General features: G+C 36.2%; 1 protein-coding gene across 15 annotated transcripts in view; it reads left to right on the top strand.

Moving 5' to 3' along the window:
* Positions 1-24,975, top strand: part of MCTP1 (multiple C2 and transmembrane domain containing 1) — a 453,050-nt gene that overhangs the window by 414,200 nt on the left and 13,875 nt on the right. For all 15 annotated transcript variants that reach the window (XM_025047696.1, XM_025047701.1, XM_025047692.1 and 12 more), the window contains one exon: positions 23,193-23,302. In XM_025047696.1, the coding sequence (XP_024903464.1) occupies positions 23,193-23,302 (110 nt within the window). The remainder of the gene's footprint in view (positions 1-23,192; positions 23,303-24,975) is intronic.

Genomic DNA, 24,975 nt, shown 5'->3' with positions numbered 1-24,975 from the left:
CAGAGAGAAAGTCCAGTTCGAATTATGCAAGCATTTGCTCCTTTGCTATTTCAACATTCTACTCTCATAGGCTGCTTTGCAGATATTCCCCATCCAGAAGGTGCTTGTGACTCACCAGAGGAAGTTCCTAACTTGGTGACATGGGCTGCTATTATTCAACTATTACTGAAGCATCTGAGAGGAAGCTAGACACAAGTTCAAGTCATTTTTAAATGATGCATGTAGTACCATTAGCAGCTTCCCAAGCAGCTGTCAGGTCTGAGTCCTGAGCTTGCATTATTTCCCTTTCATCATCCAAGATTGCTTTCGTATTGGACTCCATCTTGAATTTAACACCACAATTATTAGTACAGTGTTGGTGGTATAGTGGTGAGCATAGCTGCTTTCATAATTATCAATACAAGAAAAGTCAAGCCACTTAATCTACTAAAAGCAGATATTTGAATGTTGAAATTTGAATGTTGGAAATCAATGTCTCTTAATGTTTTCTCTCATACTTTGGTTTAGGAAGGAAAGTACAATTAGAAATGCATAATCTGGGGTTACATTTTTATACTTCTGTTGTGACAGATCATCATTACTCCCTCTTTTAAGATTTTGACTTACAAGCGTCACTATATGAGAGTATCTCTAGAAACCAAGTATTTTCTGTGAAATATCTGAAATTATAAGTTTTGACAACAGAATTGTACATTAGACTAATTCACTTATCAGGATTCTCTCATATTATGCATAGACTGAAGACGAACAGTGAACATTTCACACTTTAGGGAGGAAGGAGATGGGACCAAGGTGGCTGAGCAGGCGCCCTTGGTCACTGAGGCTCTTGGCAGCTTCCCCATCAGCATCCTCTAACCTCAGTCCTCCTGGATGTGGATTATTGGCTTCAATTCAGCACATCGATTTCTTACCCTCATATAATAATTCATGTGTTTCTGCATCCTATGTCCTCACGTTCTCCAAGAAGTCTTCCTTGATTAATCCCACCTACCTGATAATCACTCCCCTCAGAATTAATAGACTTTGTCTTCTCAAGTATGTAAAGGCATTTTCATATAGGGATTGTTCAGCTCCTCAAAGGCATAAAAGTCCAGTATTCCTTCAAATGCCCAGCTTATGACACTCTGCACACAGTGGGTACTCAGGAAATATGGCCTGACTGACTAAATAGAGGTAGGACCTTTCTCAGAATGAAGCCTTATGTACTTTGCATAAAAATTGCTATGGTATCAGAAATAATGACTTCATCCATATTAAAATTATAAAATCCAGACAGTTTCTATCACTAACATTCATACCAGATTTACTCCCAAGGGGCAGCTTGTTCACTGGGAAAACCTGACTCAGCAGGTTTAAATTATTCCTTTTGAACCCCTTAACTTCTGAATTTCTTCATTCAGCGGCTTAAACTCGACTTTAATACTGCATGCACTCAAAACATTTGCATTTAATTGCAGCAGTAGTATGTTTTCATGTTGCCATCTGAAACATATTCATTACCAGTGTCAGGCTTACATTGAGAGTTCGGTTATTTATCTCCAAAAAATCAATCTTTTCAACAAAGATAACTGAAGGCATGTAAGTAGATTTTTCTACTTTTATTGTAAGAATATGCAGCCTGTAGATACACAAATTCGAATCCTTGGCAAATCATATTTTCAATGACTGTTTGTCTAGAGATAAATGGATATGAGTAGAGAAAGTTATTTTAGGAATGATAAGTCAACATGAATTTTATTTTTGTAATGTATATGTACATATATTTTCAATATGTGTATGATTCAAGAAAATATTGTGTCTGGCAAGCAATTGCTCTAGCACTTCATGTGATGAAGAGATTTGAGCCTTATAAAAATGTATTTAAAACTGTCTTAAGCCTTATTTCAAATTAAAGAATGTTAAGATCCTGTCATATGCTTATAACTAGAGGGTTAAAATGGAGGTTAGAGATGCCAGTAGGCTGGCTGTGTACTCCGCAGATTATCCATACATTAAGACCAACACCAACAAGTTTTCCTATTAGAATGCCATGCCACTGAGGGCATATGTGGTGAAGTTTAATACTTTTTGTTATTCCAGGATATAGTTAAATTAATTTAAGAACCAAGTGTTCTCCTAGATCCATTAGTTGTTGCAGTAGTTTTAATCAGAACCAGAAATGTGCTGGCTGCCTTAGGTGATGTCACGTGAATAAATGTAGTTTTCACGAATCCTATGTCCTACTGATCAAACCATATTCTTGTCTAACGTGCTTGCGAAACAGTAAGTTTTTCTTCAAAGTGGAAGGTTGCTACTTAAGATTGATGTATTTTAAAGATGAATAGTGACCTTTGAAAGGAATTCATAAATCACTTACAACTGACCCACAAATACAAAGTGAAATGAATAAATGAGACATTCTTGCCAGTGTTAACCCTAACTTTCACATTAAATACCCAGGTAATCAAAGAAGAACTGTTCTCTTAGCCCAAATTACTAGGAGACATCATGCCAGTTCTCATCCTCACTGAATATGCAGATATATTGACATGAAGCTACTGCTGCTGTTGAAAAGACACATGTTTTTAACTAGCAAAAGATGACAGGGTGATCAGAAGCTACACCTGGGAGTCATCTGTAGACTGATGATCAGAATAATGAAATGCTGTTAAGGATTGGTGTATGCAACTCTCCAGTATTTATTGAGCTTTGTATTCCTCACTGACCTGGGCAAAGTGGAGAAGTGGGTATTTAAAAACAAGAAAAACTGCTGCCAAGGTGTGTCCTGCATCAGCAGAGAAACTGTCTGCAGACATAATGGACACTAATAAGAGGACAGCAAAAACAAATCAAGGGGAAATCTCAGGCTGCAGACAATGATCGTTCTTCGAATTCATCACGGGGAGAGATGAATGGTCTAAAGTCATCAAGGATGGTTTCTTGAAGGCAATGGGCTTTGAGCTAAGTCTTGAAGAATGGGTAGGAATTCCCCAGGTGGAGAGAGGGATGAGGAGGCTTCAGGACGGAGTTTAGTACAGGACAGCCTGGGAAGCGTGATGTATGCTCACAGAATAGTCACACTTGAACCTCTTGCTAGAATTCAGCTTGCTGAGCAAGTTCAGCATCAGGCAGTATGCATGGGGCCCAAGTGCTTCTGTTAGATGTGCTGCAAAGAATTTATTTCATATTTCTGAAACAGAGCAATGATATGAATGGCAGTGTTTAAGAGGAGTCGGAGAATCCAGTCAGGCGGCTAGGACCATAATGCCAGGACAAGGTGAGGGTGGTCTTGTCTACAGCATAGTGGAAATTGAGATGGACTAACAAGAGAGGTTATTCTGCTAGATTGCTAAGGGCTAAAACATCATAAGTTATCTAGAAAATTGGAGTTATTCGTGGTTTCTGATGTGATACATGAGTTAAATTAACAGAATATAGCACTGTCTTTTATTTATTTTTTTCTTTAAGTATATTTGGTATGAAACATTGGTTATATTAGTTTCAGGTGTACAATATCATGATTCTACATTTTTATGCCTTACACTGTGATCACCTCACTAATTCTAGTAATCATCTGTCAACTGTGCATACTTATCACAATATTTTTGACTTATATTCTCCTGCCCCTTTTCAACCATCCTCCATCTCCCTCCTTCTGGTAACCATCCCTTTGGTCTCTGTTTCTATGAGATTGTTTTAATTATAAAAAGCCTAATACAGTACTGTTTTAAGTGTAATGTACCTGCAGTTTGCTAAAAGCGCCACTAGGTGGTGAACGTGCATTATTCATGGCTTTGGATTAGCCCTCTGCTTCTCTTCTGGTGCAAGGGGTTTATCTCATTTTGAGAATTCAAGTTCTAATTAAATCAAGTTAAAATTTATGTTAGTAAAATATAACTTTATAACTTATGTAACTAGTTATTAAGGAAACTGAAATATTACTCAGTGGTAGTTATTTTGAATATATAAGAACTTGTGTACAAAACGGGACCTGTCTAAGTGACACGCCTACAAGATTCCTCATTTTATTTTAATTTGTCTTATTCAGTGCTCATTCAGGAAACTTTCATACTTAGTATTCAAATAGTGACAAATATCTTTGGTAATAGATAATATAAAAACTATTTGGATGCGTAGAGATTTGGAAATCATGCTACAGTCTAATATCTGAACTGACTATTCTAGGTTAGAGCCTATTTTTTTTCTACTTAGCTGTTGGCATAATATGTGAGATAATACCCTTATCTGGCAGTGCTTCTGCTGCTACCAGGAAGCTCAGTAAAAGTGTATCTTACTTGCACTGTCTCTCTCATGATATTTTATCTGCCTATAAGTATCAGGAAGGCAGGGTCTATGTCTGTTGTGCTTAGTGTTCTATCCCAGGGTCTGGTATGTTGCAGAGCACAGAGTAGACCCTCAATGAATTAATGAACTTTTTCTTCTAGTTAAAAAATAACACTGTTCTTTCTACCTGATCTCAGTAAATCAGGTACACCTACATAGTATGTTTTTGCCAATCAGGCAGTCGGAGCTTACCTCTATTACCTTCTGAAATTGACTCAAAAGAAGTTTATGTAAAGATTTCCAGGTATTGTTTCTTGCAGTCTTTCATTTAAAAAATCCTTCTGTGTGCGTGTGTGTATTTCAGAGGCCTTGCACTTTGATATTAATCTTTCTATACTAACTCAACAAGATTTGGTTATGCTAAATTGCCAGGGTTAATCTATGTTTATATTGCTTTTATTTATATAAATATGAGAGGAACACATCTCACAGTGGCATGGAATATTTGGATTTGGGACTGTGCTTCCACAACAGTATTACAAGTGGTAGTGATAGCTATCTGTGGAGTACTTAGTATATATTGTTTAATATTTCTAGTAATTAAATATATTATCAATCATGATTTATAGGTAAAGAAGCTGAAGGTCAGGTGGGATAAGTTAGGTATACGTAATTTAAAATCTCTTTCAGTGTAGCAATTTTGGTGCAAATTGCCATTTAACAAGAAAAATCCTACTTAATCTTTAAGTAATTTGGAAAATTTTCATGACCTTCCTATACTGTAAAATCTTCAATTTGTTTGGCCATTTCCATAGACAGAGCAAAATGATCCCCTCATCTAAAATATATTATGTACTCAATAATCATGAAAATCAATATGGATATCATTTAATTCAAAACATACTATAGACAAATACTTGGTTAAAAGTATAAAAACTTGGTAAAAAGTATAAAAGTATAAAAAAAAAAGGAGCCACCACAGCAACTAGTCTAGATCTCCAACTATTCTTGAAAACACGTGGAAGAGAAAAGGTATGTCACTGACACTTCCTGGCAAGGAATTGGGCACATCCATGTCTACCCGGTGGGAGTGGAAATTGTACAATCTCTTTTGGAAGGCGATTCAGCAGTAGGCATCAAAATTACAAAACACAAATCCTATGGCCAAACCATTTCACTTCCAGAAGTTTATCCTACAGATACAATAACACATGCATGAAATGATCATTTACACAAGGTATTCTTTGCAACTACATTTTCGTAATAGCAAAATGTTGGTAAAGAACCTAAACACTCATTAGGGGAAAACTGATTAAATAAATTACAGTAGATCAACACAATGGACTATTATGCAACTGTAAGAATGAGGAAGCTTTTTTAGCATTGATATGGAACTATCTATCTTATCTAATTAAGTAGGAAAAAAGGCATGGAAATGTTTAGAATATGCTGCTATTTGTGCCTTAAGAAAAGAAAAAAAAAATACACACACTCATGACTACTATATATATTTACTTTACTATACATAGAATAATCTCTGGAAGGATTTATAAGAAATTGATGACATTGTTGCTTCCAGGGAGGGGAACAAATTGGCTGGGAGCCAGGGAGTAAAATGGAGTTTTCTCCATACTAGTTGAAATACGTATTATCTACTTTTAAACACCTTATTTTTTTTTTTTAATTTTATAAACTTTTAAAAACATGTATATCCTTCAATCCTACATTTCAAATTCTAGGACTTTAGCTTGAGAATATTATAAAAGATATACCAAAGACTTATGTACAAAGATGTTCTTTGTAGCATTATTTATAATGATAGGTGAATCAATAAAATGTTCAGCATTTGCAAGTTAAAAGCAAGAAATATGTACATATGTGTTCGTACTACACATTTTTGAAAAGTGCAACAAATTTATATGTTCAATGTCAGGGATTCAGATCAAGCCTTTCTTGCTCATTGAAACTACAGCATCTGGCACAATTCTTGACCCGTGACAATCACATTATTAATAATTATAGAAAAATTTAAAAATAGAGAAGAGACTGGAAGGATATACTCTAAAATGTTAACAATGTTTACCAGACATTTTTACTTTCTTTTATGATTGCTTTTATTTCCAAGTTTTCCACAATCAACATGTGCTATTTTTCTGATTGGAAAGCACTACAATGAGACTGTGTCCTAAAAGAATTCATATTTTTCTTGCCATGTCTGTCTATAGAGGAATGAACAGCTATTTTAATGAGTCTTAGTGAGTGTTTGCATTTGATCAGCAGCACTTACGGAAATTCTGGAAAGGATAGTGGTGGTATGTAAGTGGCAGCTGGTACATTTAGTGAGTATTGGAGGTACATGAGGGGATAATTTGAATGCTAATTACAATATCACTCTGCACTTAAGAGGGATCACAGAGCTAGAAATGGAGATATTTGATTGAACAGGATTATATATACATTGAGATCTTTTCTCTAACATGAGACCTGATCTCTGTTTTTTTCCCCTCTTTTTAATTACAGATCTAGGTTCTGTTCTCCACACAGCCACTTATATACTCTGTGATCTTTCTAAAATTATATTTCTCCATCTATAAAATGAGGCTAATAGGATGGTCTTTGCTGAGTTGCTCACAGAGTGCATTTCAAATGCAAGCAAAAAGTTTAGCCCAGTACCAGACATATAGAAGACACATCCGTCACTGTGTCCTAGGTGTGAATGAAGAACTAAAAGTTGGTTTAGACATAGGGAAGGGACTAGTTTTTTTTGTTTTTAAATCAAACATTTTATTTAATCCTACTAATGCTCCTTTAAGATACGGATCATCCCGTTTCATTGATGTGCGAAGGGAGGATTGCCAAGGAGCTGTGACTGTCCTAAGACCACAGGGTTAGCACCTAGGAGCGCTGGTACAAAATGCACACAGATCCTCTCTGTGACCTCTAGAATTTTGTTCTGAGGAAAGAAGATGGAAATCTTCTATCGATAGTATTGCTGTGCCTGAGGACATGGGAGAACTTATTACATTAGTATGGGTTTTGGATGTTTGCCTAAAGCCACAAACCTTTTGATGTCCACCTTCTAGCCCTGAGAAATTCCTCATCACTCATATAATTCCCGCAAATAAGATAAAGCAGGACTTATAACGGAAAAATTTTCTGCCCCTCCTTGCTCTCTGACTTCAATTGCATTAAAATATTTTTTAAATACTCGTTTCACAAAATGATTTTCTAATACGTGTTCTAAATAATTTTTAATACTTTGTAACACAGAGAGCTTATATAAATAATAAAGTAGATGAGAATGATCAAATTTGTCATTTTTGGAATAGATAAAATTACAAGTAATTATGCAAAATTCAACTTTAAATTTAAATGTTAGAAGTATAAAATTTTAATATATAAAAACAATTCTATAAACCATACTTGGATGATTTGCTGATTCCTTTAAGCAATTAAAATGTCGATTATATTTCTTATACAAGCTAATAAGGTACTAAGGAGAACTATATAAACCTTTAGATGGATGAACATTATATACTGGCAGAAAAAAAAAAATCATAGCAATCAGCAGTGTTAAACATTGCCCGTCAGTGAATCATTTGTGTAATGTGATAATAGTGCCTCTTAATATTTTTTAAACCATGTTTTTTATTGCAGTCACTGAGGACGGTTTAGTCCCCGGGGCTGATGAAACTCCCAGGATATTGGTCATCAGGTGGCTCTTCCATAAAACGACCTTGCATTGCTACCTGGCATCACTCATTTTACATTTTTAAGTGATATTGCCCACCATCTCTGCTAGGTTAATAGGAATAAATAAATGCCCATTTACTAAAGTATTTAGATGATTCCCAGAATTAGAAAAACAAGAATGCAGAAAGTATAAGGGAAATATTGGCAATTACACTAATAAAATAAATAATAATAATTCTTTTTTGTAAATGTCAATTTATAATGCTGTCTTTGTTTCTCCCAGCTAACTGTCTGTCTGGGGAATGATACTTCTATTTGTATTTCTGCATAGCAGCAGTTTGGCTCAGATAAAATATCTAATTCATAATACTGGTAGATGTGCCAAAAAGTCACACAAACCAGAAGGTTAAAAATAATTTCTATCAACTCTGCACAGTGTGTTTGAGGAAGAGCAGATTGTTGTAATTTTCATGCTTACAACCAGGGTGCATTCATCAACAGAGGCATTTAAATGTTTGTATATCTGATAGCATAGAAACATAAAAAATCAGGTAGGAAAAGTCAATATTTATTGTAATCTATCTTCCAACACTCGATGGTAGTAACAAAAATAACAGTAATAATGTTAAAATGCTAACATTTTTGAGAACTTACTATATACCAAGCAGTAGGCAAAATGCTTTACAAATTCAGTATTAATTTATCACATTAGACTCAGAACGATCTTAAATTCATCTAAATATGTAGTGATTTATTAAGCTCTACAAGAAAATATTTTCATTTAAATAATATTTTTAAATGATTTTCTTTGTCTTTCTGGAATGTGTACTCAAAGAAAAGAATAGAAGATCACTCCCTCTTGTAGTTCCTTCTTATTGTTCCCAATTCCTTCTTATTGGAGGTTTTCTTGTTAATGTTTTAAATATTGTAGTTGATTTTGTTTGTCAAGTTCTCCAGAGAGAGAGAGCGTGCGTGCGTTCGTGTGTGTGTTCGTGCGTTCGTTCGTTCATTCGTTCGTTCGTTCATTCCTTTGGCTAGAGTTGCTAACATTAACTGTGATCCCAAACTCAAAGTGTTTATGATTTTATTACAGAGAGTCCCTAACGGTGATGAGTATCTATTTCTAATTCCCTTCTGAAACATTTGGGAAGGGGGCGGGGAGGGGTTAGCAGGGAAGAATGGGTGTCACAGGATGAGAGTAGTGCAACTTATAGACAGCTGACAGGAGCACTTTTGTAAGATGCCCAGTGAGCTCCTCCTACAAGAGATGGCTTTTAAACTTGCCTCTGGGCCACAACCGGTGTGTAAGGCTTTCTCTGTCAGTTCTTTCCAGCTACACAAAAATAATTCTTCATTCTTATTTGATGCTGGAATCTCCAGCACAAACAAGACTGGGGTAAAAAGTCCACTCAGAATATGGACTTGAGGATGATTTACTTAAAGAGCCTAGACTGGAATAACACTACTAAAACTAGAGCAGTAATGGGACAGTGGTGACATTTTTTTTTTTCATTTAGTATGACCAGTCGGATGCACATGGATCCACAAGACAACAAAGCTCCCTTGCAGCAGCAGCAGCAGCAAACAATTCTCTGATAGACAGTGTCAATCTGATGGGGCTGTTCATATATTTTAGAGACTGATTTTCTGCCACCGTGCCAGCAGAATGAAACAAACCTAAATTACCTGTTACCTGGCCACATTCTAGATTGTTTTCCAGTTACTTAGCCAAGAACTGTCTTTGGTCTCCTTAGAAATCAGAAGAGCCAAGTATAAAAAGTAGGAATTAGTGAGAAACAATAATAGAGCCATATGTTCTTGTTCTCAGGTGCCTGATTTTGTCTCCTGTGCAGGCTGGATGGCTTTGGTTCTGCTGGGCAGGGCCTGCAGAGGGTTTTAATCCAAAAGAAGGATTTTTTGTTTTGTTTGTCTGTCTGTTTCGCTTATGAGAACAAATCATGGCCTTTGAACAGAACAATGGCTTGGACATTTTAACTGTAAGGGATATGACATCCTTTTAAGCTTTATAAAAGGGGTTTAAATAAATGACTAGCTAGGCAAGATGGATAAAATTCTTAATTTTATTAAGGCAGTGAAAGAAACTGAAAGGCAAAGTGCAGAGCTGATATGAATCACCCCACAGGCCCTGTGACACAGACCTAAGAAGGACGATGTATTTGCTAGTGAAAGGATAGTTTCACACCTGCTGCTGTCTTCACCAACCTCCTCCACCCACTGCTGCTCCAGCTCACTCTCAGCTAATGATTTTGCCTCCTTCATCATTGAGAAAACAGAAGCAATTAGGAACTCTCACAACCTCACATCTTTCTTCTGCCAAATCGAAGACCGACTTCATTTGTACCACTCTTACCTCCCATCTGGTCACAGGAGAAGAGGTGTCCCTGCTTTTCTTCTCCATGTGGGCTCTGTCCCATCCCTTCCCAGACACATTGCTCCTGCAGTTAGTGCCCGTTTTCTGCAGTATCCGCTCCTCTATACTAGATCATTCCAAGTACAAGTAACTGCACCCTAGTATAGCCCTTCTCAAACGTTAGTTACCATGCATACGAATCACTCGGGGAGCTTGTTAAAATGCAGATCGTAATTTGAGTAGTCAGGCTGTATTTTCCATCTTTAAAAAAAAAAACCCTTTCGACGCACGCATAAACTCTTCAGCACCCTCCCCATTTTTTAGCAACCTTTTACAGCAAAACTTTCCGAGAGAGATGTCTACAGTGTTTCTGTCCATTTTTCACGCACATTCTCTACTTAATCTATCCAAAGCTTCTATCCCTGCAACTGAATCGAAATTGTTCATCAGTAAATTCCATTCGCCAAATCCATTGGCACTTCCTGACCCGACAGCAGAGTTTCAGAGAGCTGACCCCTCCCTCCTCCTTGAAGTTCTTTTTCTTTGATTTCTGCGATGCCTCTTTCTAATTTTTCTTATACTTCAGGCTTTTTCGGTCTCTTTTGCTGGTTCCTCATCTGCTCAACAGCTAAGTTTTGCTGTGCCTTGGGACTTTGTTCTGGGCCCTTTCTGTCTGTATTATTTCTCTGAGTGACTCCCATTTATGTAATTTTAAGGGCCTTCTAAATGCCAAGATCTTGCACTTCTGTATCTTCAGCCCTGACATATATTCATCCACCTATTGATATCACTTCTAGGATATCACCAGGCATCTCATACACTTTCACGGCCCACGTACAGCTCTTACTCTAGTCTTCTCTAGCTCAGTAAAGCCAGCCTCATTTACCCAGTTCCTCAAGCCAAAAATGTTGGCAGTTCCTTGATATCTCATTTTCTCTCCTCGATGCAATTTATTCCCATGTCTTTGGCGACTTGACTTTCAAAACATTCTGAATATGTCCACCCTGGGCTCAGATATCATCCCTTTGTAAATCACGACAATAATTTCCTATCTTGTTTTTCCTCTACAATTCATGTCGCCTAAACTGTCTTTTAAAAATGTAAATTAGATCCTGTTATTCCCCTGGTCGAAATACTCCAATGGATCCCATCAAATTTATAATAAAACTTCCCTGCCTTATTATGGTTTACAAGGCCCTCTGTGGCACTACTTCTGACATCTTCCTATGCTACGCTCCCCTTCACCTGGCTACAGTGTCCTAGGTATCCTGTTTCCTCAAGCAAGTTAAGTTGGTTTCTCTGCGTATTTGTACCACCTATACTGGTTCCCCTGATCTTTTCCCATTAGCTCCTTCTGGTCATTCAGATCTTGCTCTGGTTGGTTATTGCCTTTTCTTACAGGTTGCTCTACACACACACCACCTCCACCACCACCACTACCTTTCTGCAAAACACATTATCCAGCTCCAGGGGATTTAGCCAATGGAAGATGCTGGAAGGAGGGAAGAAGGGAAAAACAGGAGAATCTCAATCAATTAATATCTCTCTCTCTCTCTCTCTCTCTCTCTCTCTCAATCTCTCTCCATTTCTCTCCCTCTCTCCCTCTCTCCCTCTCCCTCTCCCCCTCCCCCTCCTTCCCCCTCACCCAACTCTTTGCCCTCCCCTTTCTTCCTCCCTTTCCCCATGCACCTCCCACCTTTCTGGGGGTATTCTCCGACAGTGCCTAGGTGCTGGGTCTCCTCTGTGGTTCAGCTCCCCACCAGACAGAGATAGCCCTTCCTCCATAATTGCAAATACTGCTAAGCAGCCCTGCCCATGGCTCCAGTTTCTGCCACAGTCAATTTGTGTCTAGCATCTGGGCCCCAGAAAACACCCTCTGCCTCTGGTAGAGACTTCCTGCACTGCTAACGTCTCTCACTCCATTTGATTCTCAGTTCTTCCATCACCAGTGTTGCCACTTCACTGCGTTAAATTCGTTTATTTGAAATATGTAGAGTAGTTTCTATTTTTCTGACTAAAACTGCTTCCAAAGATGAAGTTCATCCTCAGAGCTTCCCTTCCCAACCACTGGTCTTGAGTCTCTTCATTGTGCTTTTTACTTTCTGCTATTTTTCTTCTTTGTTTACTTATGTTTGTTTGGTGCTGTCTTGTTCATCACTATATTCCCAGAGCCTAGAATAGTTTGATATGTAGTTGGCATTCAATAAATATTTATTGAATAAATTAATAAAAAGAATGGACTGAGACTGGGCTAAACAGAATACTGCTCAAATGGGGAGGTGATGTGAATGAAGTGAATGATAATCACGCCTCTAAGTACAAACTCTAGGATAAAGAAAGGAAAATAAGAGAAATTAGGCATCAAAGAAAAATGTTACCCTTTAAGGAAAAAAAAATAATTAGAGGGAGAAGGAAACATTTATTTAATGTCTACTAATGTGCCAGTTGCTTTATATACATACTTCATTCTGTTCCCACGTCAACACTGTCAGGTAGGCATTATCTCCATCTTATTGATGGGGAAACTGAGAATCTGAGAGGTTAAGTAACTCATACAACATCACACAGCTGTAAAACATACAACGGGATTCAAGCCCACAACATCCATCTGCTTGATTAGGGCCAGCCCACAAAGTACATCATAGTCTCAATTTATGCCCATCCTACTTTGTTTTAAACGCAGAAATTTAAATGCATATATATAAACCAGCTATTTCTGAAGCATTTATTTTATCCAATTGAACCAATGGCCATCTCCAATTTGAGATATATTTTCAAATTGATTCCCAAGTTTTTATCGCCCTTCCCACTCCCTTCCTCCGCTCCTCAGACTGAAAGACAGACTGTGATCCATAAGGCTAAGTAAATAACAATATTGCTGTCAGCTCCGTAAGGTGGGCCTTTGTGTTTTCTTCCAGGCTGACATCAGACTAAGCCTGTTTTAGCATGATTTAGTCTGAAGTAAGGAAGGGGTTTAGGGAATAGGCCCACCCCATATATCAGCAGCATCCCACAGAGCATGAAGTTGTTATCCAGGTATGCACTCCATGTGGCATCAATAGAGAAAGATGGTGTAGTTATCTTCAAATTTGCTGGGCCCTTCATTTGTTCCAACATCACCCTTGTTTTGTTCATTTTATTGGCGATTCCTATTATCTTCTTAATGTAGACACTTGAGTTCTCAATCTTGCCCTTGATTTTCTACACTATGCCAAGGTCTGAAAATGGTAGATGATGTTATATTAGGCAGTCTATAGGGTAACCGAGGGAGGAAAGCCCAAAATGGTAGAGCAAATTGTTTTTTTCCTAATGCTAATTTCTCCTGTTTGGTTGATTCAGGTCAGGCCATTAACACAACTTTGACATTGCTTTTTCTCTGATCTGTTCTTCAGAATTTTCTCTATTCCCAAACATCTTGCTCTCAGAACATTGAAAACTTACAGCAAACAAACAAATCATGGATATTAAATAGCAATAAAACTGTTGTTGGCTTCATGTAAAAAATATTATCCAGTATTTAAATGGCGATTATTTCCAGAAACTTGGCAATTGTAACCATACAAATGATGAAATTGATTCCAGTCACAGTCCATCTTTGTTTGGAAAGGAAATACCAGTAGTGTTTGAAAAATGGATTATTAAAGACCCTGGTTTGCTGAAGGTGGCTCATATGTTCTGTTTGCTAACAGAGCATCTTGTTGGAGAAAAAGAAATAATAAGTGCAGCTTTTTCCTACCCCAGATTATTTTCACTACAGATCTTCAGAGCAGGAAATAAAAAACAGCTAATGGTTCATGGGGCATGTGGAATTAGTTTAAGCAGAGCAGAGCCCTGGTCCTGCTGACCGCCTCCTCTTTCCTGTGCTGTTTTGTCTATGCCGGCCTTAGAATATGTCAACAAATCTCTTTTAAGCTCAGATGGGAAGAAAGGATGGTGATTCTCTCTCTGTAAGGGAGTAATTTACAACAGATGTGCTATTTTAGAAAGGTACAAGTTTGTCTTGTAAAATATTTGTAAAGAAAAATAGCCTCCGGATTTCACAAAGTAATCCTTACTTGGTTTTGGAAATGTCACAAAGAGCATTGTTTTTGTAATACTAATATGATTCTTTTCTCACACAATTTGATTATAACTCAAGATTAGTTTTTTGGGAAGAGCCAAGTTTAAATATCTAAAACAATGTAGTGAAGAGATACCATATGTGACTTGATGGCTTTTGACTATGACCTGAAAGGAGCCCAGTTTCAGTCATGAGATGTTGGTTAAAGTCCCGGGAACTCTTGTTAACTCTTAATGAGATCTTAACTTCTCCAAATCTTAGTGTCCTTATCTGTAAAATGGGGAAGCCACCTGCCCTTACAATCCAAGTGGGAAGATAAGTAAAATAATGCTGTATAAACCATAAAGTCCTATACAAAGATAAATGGGTAAATGATTATTTTAATAACAAATCTCTTAAAAAAAAAAAAAATCTTTGTGGGTTCCACGCCTTCATGTATATGCCTTTTTGTATTTATAATAAAAGGAATCTCTTTTTTTTTTTTTGAGTTAAAACTGTACTAGTGAGTAGATTAGCAACAAAGCTTGTGCTGTTTAAGATTAAACAATAAATTCTGGCCCTGTCTCAGCCACAAGGCTTGTCGAAGAACAAATCTCTGGTTCTAATGAGAAATTTTACCTGCATAGGCACTGCCATTCTAAAACCACAGAATAAAAAGGTATGTGCCTTACATGAGTGTGACTAGCATTGGCCTATGGAAAATGTGTAACTTCCAGTGGGGAATACTATCAACAGGAACTTTCTGCTCATTTTTCAAATCCCATATATCAGATAAGAACAGATGTGTTTGGAGGCACCTACAAAGACAGAGCCTAGACTAGGGTAGAAGTTTGAACTGGGATGTTAGGCAACTGGTATTCGGTTTCCTCATGTAGGGAATCGGAATAATAATGATACCTGCCCCTCTTGTGTGACTATCATAATGATCATGTAAAATGACACATCAGATAATCTAAGATGGTATTACATGACAAGTTATGCAAACATAAAATAATATTCCTGAGTATGCCATAAATAAAGGGAAATTCTGCCATCTTTAATAAAATTTAGCATTTAGAAGTTTTATAGTATTTCCTTTTTCACTCTCTTCAGATTGTTAATGACTAATAGCACTTCCTATGTCCCAGACATTTGTGATAAATGCTTTAAATGAATTAAACTCATTTAATTTTATAACCATTACAAACGTAGGTTCCATTATCATTCCCATTTCACAGATGAAGATAAGTAAATTGCTCAAAATCACATAGCTAAGGAAATAATGGAAGTGGGATTAGAACCACTTAGTAATAGAGCCAGTTAGTCAAAAATTTAGTCATCTTTATAAATAATATTGGGGTTATCTAGAAAAAGAGAGTGCTCATAGCTTTCTCTAAACTCTCAGCTGCCCTCTCAGAACTGCATTTGAACTCCAACCATATTAAAAAACACATCTGAAAATGAAATTAACGATTTTTCAGAAGTTTTTAAAAACACATACACAACTTTTTTAATAGAAGTCGAGATAAAGAAAAGCTAGCCTAGCATCTGCTATTGGGATTCAGAAATAAGTTGGGTGCTTGTGTTCTCTATTATCACTCAGGCTTCAACTATGGAACCCATAGAAAGAGCAGGAGAAATCCCATCCCCCACCCCCCCCACCCCAGCTTTCAGATGGCTCTGAGGGACAGATACTGTTCCACATCCCTTGTTATCTTCTCTGAAAAATGGCTAACGGGTAACCAGGAGGGATTTTAGGACACACCTTAGTTAACCTTTTTCTTTATTTTAAAATGAAGTCTAAGGACAGACAGTGTGGACAGGATAAAGTGGACTTATCTAAGGCCACCTTATTCCTGAGAGTGCATTCACATTTTCAGAATGGTTCCACAATCCATTCATTTTGATGTCACCAAAAAACCCCTTGAGGCATACAGATCCCTATCTCAACCTTTGTATTGTCCTGGGTGAAAGTATCCTTTGTCTCTTATTTTCCTCTCTGGTTATTTGGAAAGAGCAGCCTCAGAGCTTCTGTTGTGGCTTCTATCAAGGTTAGCCTGGAGCCAGGCCTACGGGCCCTTTCACTTGAGAGTCCTTCCCAAGCAGAAAGTCTCCTGGGACCAAAGCTGAGATGGGATAATCTATAAAGCTACTCTCTGGAAAATGCACTTCCTGCCTGCTGGCAAGATTAAGTCAAAAGTTTCGATATTGATATATAGTCCTAATCTTTTAAGAGCTTTCAAGTACTAGCAGGACAGTTAAAAAGAATTTTCTTAAATCATTGGGAAAAGGGAGACTTGCAAATCACTTTGGGCCTACCTGACATGGGGGCTTGAGTAGCAAGAAATTTGGTTCCAGGGAACTCCCCACCACTGCAACAGGTATATATCCTCATCCAAGGATGCTTTCCATAAGATTTATTTACATTTATATTTAACAAAAATGAAATATTTCATGTACAGCCTTTATAAATAATAATTATTTTTGCTTAATTAGATGTTAACAAGGTTAGTTAACAAGTTTTGTTTATGCCTCGGCTTTGTCATTTTTGTTTCTGATCCAAAGATATTTTCCTTCCTTTCCCCAAACTCTGTGTCTCTTCATCCTCCTTCAATCCCTGGAGAGTGTCTCTTCTGCAAGTTTTCTTCTCCGCAGTTCCCTCTCCCTTCTCTCTTCACATTCTCTCAGGCTCCTCCTCTTTTTCTTTTTCTTCTGCTTTTCAGTTATCTAACTCTTCCCTCCCTTTCTTCCATTCTTTCATGGCTTTCAGAGTAACCCTTTCTAGTGCCGGCTGCCATTTTAAAAATCCCTTTACATTGCCTAGAACAGGGGACATTTCTCTCTTGAAATTTTTGTTACTTTATAATCACCTTTAAAATTACATGCAAAATGTATAACATTCAACTAACAAAGGCAAGGCACAACTAAATGTGATTAAAAATTGCATTGAAGAAAATGAAAATAAAAAGCATAGGGCTACCTTGCAATGGAGGAAACAAAAAATTAAGACCAGGTAAATGCTCATTCTGCACAAAACGTGCAGAATCAGCAGAAGTGGGGAAAAGATCTTTTCAATTTCACATTATAAAGAATCAGCCATCATTTTCTAAAATGGAATCTGACAAGTTAACACTATGTCATCTGGAGCAAAACTAAACATGCATGAAAGGTTTCATATATTTGGGAATTCTAATATTTCAAAATTTTGTTTTTAATATAAAGAAAAATAGTCATTTTAATTATTATCCAGTTTTATTGCTACTACTAATAGTGATAATTATACAGTTTATTTATACCAAGCATTTGTACTAAGAGCTCTACGTGTCTTATTTTAGTCCTCTTTATAACTCTGAAATGTAGATGTTGAGAACTGTTTCATTTTTTAAGAAAAAAATATACTGTTTTGAATGGTGTCCATCTGTCCTCTAACCTGAAATATATGTCAGAATCCTTTAATGTCTCAATGGAGGGTTCCTGTTTTTAAGGCTGATATCAGGAAAAGAGCCAAGGCACCAAGTAACCTGGGTAAGATTTTATATTAAGAACTGAGTAAAACACTGAGAATAAGACTCTGTAGCCAAGGGTTTCTGTGAATTGCTAAGCTTCTCTCTGTGAGAATTTCAGTATTCTAGATTTCAGGCTGAAACACAGTTTTCTATATCTGAAAAAGAAGACACGTCGGCACAGAGAAAACATTTTATCACTTTGTGAGACATTATTCAATTTATACCTTTTAGTGAATATATTTTCCATAGGTTAGAAGTATAAATCTGAGATGAAGTCCGTTTTGCAGGGCATGTTACCAAGTGAACTAAGTTGTGTACCAAAACTATCTTTAGCACAAAAAATAAATCACTTGAAATATAAACATATTCTAAACACGACTGTACACTTTGTGCTATGCGAGGCTATATTTACTCACAGAAGAGCTATAGTCAATAGTAAACTATACAATTGTATCTCATAGCAAATACCAATCTTATTACTCACCTTTTGCCAGCATAGTAGACTTTAAAGGAAAAGCAAAATTAGATCAAGATCAGCTCTTTGGGGTGGCAAATCTGAATGCTTCCTCCAGGAAATAATAAGTAAAGTGAACATATGCCTTGGTTTGCCAGGTCAGTTCTATTTTATGTTCACTTAATGTAAGATTTAACCCCCATCCCCCACCTCCATGTACTCTTAAGACAATCTCACCCTAGAAAGTGAAATAACATGAAACTCTATGTTAGTATTTCAAGCAAACATATTCTACATACCTGCTGTGATTGATGCAGCACAGGTGTTCAACATATTCATTTTGTGTCAACAGGGCTGACAATGACCACTTTGGCAGGGCCCCTAGTATATTCGAGACCGTGGCAGGATGCACTGGATGCATGAGGAGTCCGATCCCATAATATACATTCTGACACCTATCACATTGGCTTCTTGTTTCCATTCAAACCAAATCAAGTAATGGGGGCACTTGTCATTTTGGTGTGCAAGTCAATAAATAGGACTCTTTAAATATGTAAGTTTCTCCTATTGATTGTTAGGTCTTTAGATTTTCCAAAATATCTATCTCAAAGTGAGGAAGTAGATACTTCTTTGGAAAAAATCTAGTTAACTTTCTGCTGTGATACGTGATAGTAAAGTAGGTGAATATAAAAGAATCACTGTACTTCATGTTTGCAGTTATTGATGTTTTATGGACTATTTAAAATATAACAAGATTTTTAAAAATTATATAGAATCATTAGAAAAAGTTGTACAATATAAATCTCACATGTTCTCAGATTTATAGTTATAGCTCTTTTATGGCTAATTTTTTTTTTTTACATCTTCAAAAAAAACCCCTTAATAATGCATTAAAAAAAAAAATCTGTGTCGCTACCAAGCCTTTGGATGATTGATATTTCTTTCATCCTTGCTGGTTTATAAAGGAAAGCAAAAACGACAATAAAAGAAATGTACCAATTTATTCTCTACTAATAAAGTATTGAACATTAGTGAAAAAAGTATGAAATATATAAATGCAACACAGAGCAATTCCATTATCCATTGCAGTTTTGGGTCATATACTATATATAAAGAGTAATTACTTCATTGGTTGGAGACCACAGTGCAGGAATATAGAATTTGATGAAAGAGATTTTAAAATAAAACTTTTATCCCAAAGCATTTGCTTTTCAAAAGTTTGCCAACATTACAGACCATCTTATTTTGTTTTTTGGTGGACAGGTGTCAGGGGTGAGAGGTGGGGTGAGAGTGCAGAAAAAAAACAAAGAAAATTAAGACTGAGTGTATTTTTAAAACTCTTTAGCCAATTATCATACATCAGCACTTAGATTTTAACGTATCTACTAAAAACAGTCTTTGTAGATGCCTTAAGAAACATATCTTATTTATGAAGGTCCTTTAATATTTGCATGCTGCATTATTGAAATTAAATCTGGTGGTTTCTAACACATCTTTCACTTCCTACTTTTGAATGAAATTTTCAGATTTCATTTTCTTGCTGATCACGATGTTTACAATATGTTTCTAAATGTTTTTCAGTCTTGTTTAACTCACAGGGATTCTGAGCCTTTGGAGTAGAATGGAAAAGTCACATAGTATATTATAGAGGGAACAGACTGGTCAGTTATAATCCTAACCTAAGCTCTGTCACTTTTCTGAGCCTCAGTTTCCTCTGCTGTAGTGTGAAGAAAAATATATCATAAGACGGTTGTGTGGATTAAACGTGCTATGTGAAAAGCACTTTGTAATGCTCAATGAGTGTCTATATTCTCCTTCCTTCTAAAAAGAATGTAAGCTAGGTATAATAATATAAAAAATGCATTAAGAAAAAACCATGTAAAACCATGCTCAATGAGTACTAATTCATTTATTTCTTCTACCCATGTTCCTTTAATGATATCGGAGGATCTGATTATAAAAGTAAATTAAAACATATTAATTGCAAAGAATGTGAATATTACAAGTATGAAGATAAACTTCCATTAATATTTTGACACATTCCCTTCACCTTTTTTCCAACCTAATTTCAAGTTAAGCTTATACTCTATCGCATTTACTTCTTGCTTTCTAAATTTATTAGATAAGCATTTTTGTTTTCTTTAAATGTTCTTTTTAATATTTCGTGATCTCATAAGTCTATAAATTATACCATGTTAGTGATATTTTTCTTTTTGTTGTTATAAATCAAACTGCAATATGTATTTTTCAAATGCTTATTGAATATATTGGAAATCCTATCTCTTAATTTGTCATATTTATTACTAATTGTTTCCCACCACCCTTTATATTTAGGACTTTTAACATCTTTTTAATTTTATATAACTTTTGCTATTAGTTTTCTTTTGTGATTTCCTTTACTGCTTGTATGTTTAGAAAGTTCTTTCCTATTCCAAGGTCAGTAAATGACAATGCTATATTTTCTTGTTTTTATAATTCATTTTTAGTTTTTTGCTTTTTAATCTAGAACGTATTTGGGGCTATCTCTTTAAGGTAGATGCTGAGGTAGATTTGGGCTATCTCAAATAGATTTGAGATTATATGAAGGCAGAATTTAACATAATTTTCCCCAAATAGTTAACCCAATTAACCAGTAACATAATACTTCCTTATTTATGATAGCAGTTTATCATACATCAATCTCTCTTTAAATGCTCATCTTTCTTATTTTAATTACTTAAATGTCTGGGACAATAAATGCCTTCTCATTATTTCTCTTTTACAAAAATTTCTTGGTTATACTCATTTATTCTTCCAAACAAATTTTAAAATCACTTTAACAAATTCTCTCCATTTCACTCCATTCCAGACACATTAAAATTTGCTTGAATTGCATTAAACCTATACATTTAACTAAAAAAAAAAAAAAAATTCTTTTAATATTCGGTGTCCCAATACAGAAACACAACATATGTATTTTCTTTGTTTAGCTTCTGTACATTTCTTGTTAAGGTTATGCCTAAATATGTTACATATTTCATTGTTATTATGAAGAAAATATTTTTCACATAATTTCAAACTGGTAAGACATTATTCTCAATGAGCTTTCATTGTGTAAGCAACCAGCATGCTTCAACTCCAGCTTGATTTATTCTGTATGTCGAAAAATATTTATAAGGACACTTGGCCTAATAGACATGAAAGAACTTAGCTGGTGCTTAAGAGAGAACACTGAAGGCCATGGAGATGATTAGGTGACCAACTTTGTATAAGAGGAACTAAAAGGAGCCACTGGTAATCCATTTTATTCTAAAGTGCAAAAGTACTTAGATGAAATGAATGCATTTTGTTTAATTACTGGGGAGGGAAAAGAGACAAAAAATTGCATCCATGTCTGTAATAAGCGAGGACAAGTTTTGAAGATAGTGGGGACTCCAAGAGTATGCAATTTTCCTTACACTTTGAGCCTTATGCATCTAATCTACCTCACTGTCTGCAGTCCATTTCAGCATAAGCAAGGTACCTCCCATAGGAATTAAATTTAAACTGAAGGCGCTAAGTAACTGGTATCTGAAAATCATATTATAAAACTGGTCTCCATGTATGTCCTCAGTGCCACTTTTACCCTTTTGTCTTTGGAGGCTGCACACACACCTGTCATTCACTTGCCCTTGGTTTCTAAGGTGGCAGGATGCCAGCCTTAGCCAAGTGTTCACAGTGCAGAGTGCTTTAGACTCTTCTGAAATGGAAGTCAGTATGTAAATGTGCAACATGACGACATTATTATTCTAGCTTCCTGGCTGCTTTCAGCAAGCACTGACTGTCACATGAGGTCTCAAGTGTTCTGGCACAGTACACAAGTGTTCAAAAGAAGTTAAAGTAATGAAATTGGATCTACATTTCCATAGACATTCAAGCTGGCATGGAGGAATGGAGTCATGGAATCAGGATTGGATGGTCTCCACCAAACAGCCTAGGCAAGTGCCTGTGATGCCAGGCTACTAAGCAGAATTTTCAATCGTGAAAGGCCACCACTGTTTCTTCCTCTGGGTCTAAAATTACAAAATGTGCACACTTCCCCAGGCTCACACCACTCTCTGGGTGCTTTATGCTCAATCCCCATCCACCTGTTCCTGGAGCACACCAGCTTTGCTTAAATACAGGACAAGTTTTAAAATGAAGAATTAAGTACAAAGAGGGGAAAAATGTTTAGATTCAACCCTAATACAGCATATGCGACTATATTATGAAGTCTGTGACTATTATTCTAAAGAAGGGGACCAGGCTTGATGTGTATCTCATCTATCCAAGGTAATATTCAGGGAGCGTCTACTTAATGGATTTCAGTTGACCTTCCCGTTTTTTTGCAGTTTTCATTGCTCACAGGTCTTCTCATGTGCCCAGCATTCTCTGCTGTTGAAATATCTGGAGCCAAGACCAAACATTAAGTGTGTGGGTGGTATTGTCAAAAATCTGGGTCTGCTTAGTAGCAAGTCATGGTGACTCCAAGGTCAGTGCAGATTCTGGATTTGGTCATTCCGAGACGTGACCTTTACAGTTTTCTTCCCTTGGCCGAAATGATTGTTCACAAGGGCATGAGCAACAGAATTTGAGTCTCATGCTTTGCAGCCACCTTTGTACTAGCACAGGACCATGATGCTGGCTACTCTTCCTCCTCCACCTCCCTTCATATCTTGAAATTCTCATGGGCTCTGTGTATCCATTTATATTTATGTTTATATAAAAATATGTGTGTGTGTGTGTGTGTGTGTGTGTATGCAGACATGAAGTTTATTTAAGTTTAAAAGTATAAGAAGGACAATTCAAAGAATTCAAGCACTGAAAAATACCATTACTCATACAGAACCTCTCTTTATTATATTTTAGGACAGTGAAAAAAAGGGATTTATAAATAAAATCTATGCCATCCAGGAGGTATGCATCAGTGTCCAGAACATCCTAGATGAAGTGGCTTCCTTTGGCGAAAGGATAAAGAAGTAAGTGATGCTGATATGAGTTCTGGCCATCTGTGGGACAGTGTCCATTTGTTTCTCAGAGGGTGAAATGCCACATTCTTTTGGCAGGGGACACTCCTTCTGGGTGATCTATTGCTTGGTTTCATCATTGTTTACTTTGTTTCTGCCAGACTTTGGTTTTACGAAAGTTCTGTCAATTTCCTTCCTGAAATTTAGAACATATTGGTTGGAAAGAAGTCATACTTGTAGCTTTGAAGAAATAACACCGTCCTAAATTTTAGCACATTTTCACAGTGAAAGACTTTGTTCTTTAACAGAACATGGAATTGTGATAGAAAGATATAAACCAAGCAAAATTAGAATTTCAGGTAATCAAGACACCCTACATTTTATTATTGGTTAAGTTATAGTTTCATCAAGTACTCTAAAATTTTAAAAAATCATATATAGCATCCTGTAAAAATATTCTTTCAAATTTGTATATTTAATTAGCTGAGATCATTATAGATGAAATAAACTAATGCTATCATTTAAAAATGCAAACATTTATAATTTTAAAAAGAATTTCCTTTTCTTAATTTTCTAAAATAAGGGAATATAGCTTCATTGAGATCTAATGCAAAATTAAGAAACTTACAATCTTAATTTTATTACTTGTGTTTTACTTAAAATAATTTTATTCACTAATACTTTTTAAAACAACTGTTTAATTATAAAAACAATAAGGTGATTTACAGTTGATTATCAGTAAAAAAAATATACTACTAAACTGAAAAAATTGGCCTACATAATGACTGCTAAATGGTCTATTTACGAGGGGGCGTTGTACATCCAGATAAGCCTACATTTTCCTAGTTTCATATATCTATTGTTTATTTTTCATAAACAAAAGTGTTCTGTAGATGTAGATCCTTGCATAGAATTTGAAAGTGGTAAATTATTTAAACTATAGGTGCGAGTCATTCATCTAGTGCTTTTCATGTTTCAAGGGATAATGAATTTTATTTTGTATAATTTTTGTTTAATACATTTCCACATACGCATAGATGCTGAGTTTCCACTTTCTCATACTAGACAGAACAACCACTTTCTCCCAAGTGAGCCTGTAAGCAACCTTCAGTCTCAGACTTCTGAAGATTGATTCCCACTTTTTCTTCTTCTCCATGTTTTTCCCATCTCTAAGGATGTTCTCCACACCCTCCCTATTCACAGAAGCACAGGGTAAAGTCCTAAATGGGGCATTTCCCTACTGAGTGTTGTCCTTTTTCTGAAGTACACTGGGTGTTGCTACCTGACAGAAGCAGCTAATTTATACCAGAAGATCCTGGATCAGCTCTGAGGTCAGGCTAGTGATGCCTGAGGAGAAGAGGCGTCTTTGTAACTCTGGGTGGTAGGAGACCTCAAAACAGGTGCTTGGCTGGACAACATCATGTCCAGTTGAAGGATATGACCAGATCCTGGCTGTGGACCAGCGTTGGGGAAAACTGCATTTTACAGAACTTTCCATAGGTAAAGACAGAGATATAGATATAAGTACAGGCTGACGTATAGGAACATGGCATAGGATCTAGTCTTGTAGGAGCCATCTTTTCTGCACAACAATTTTTTGAATACTGAAAAAGAGAAATTCCCCTGGGGTCACATGGGATAAAATTTATCCAGAAAGCAGATTCAGAAGGAATCTTTAAGTACAA

This window comes from Pteropus alecto, unplaced genomic scaffold, assembly GCF_000325575.1.
Source record: "Pteropus alecto unplaced genomic scaffold, ASM32557v1 scaffold20, whole genome shotgun sequence".
In the NCBI taxonomy this organism is placed as follows: domain Eukaryota; kingdom Metazoa; phylum Chordata; class Mammalia; order Chiroptera; family Pteropodidae; genus Pteropus; species Pteropus alecto.
This window is presented reverse-complemented; position numbering and strand designations above follow the sequence as displayed.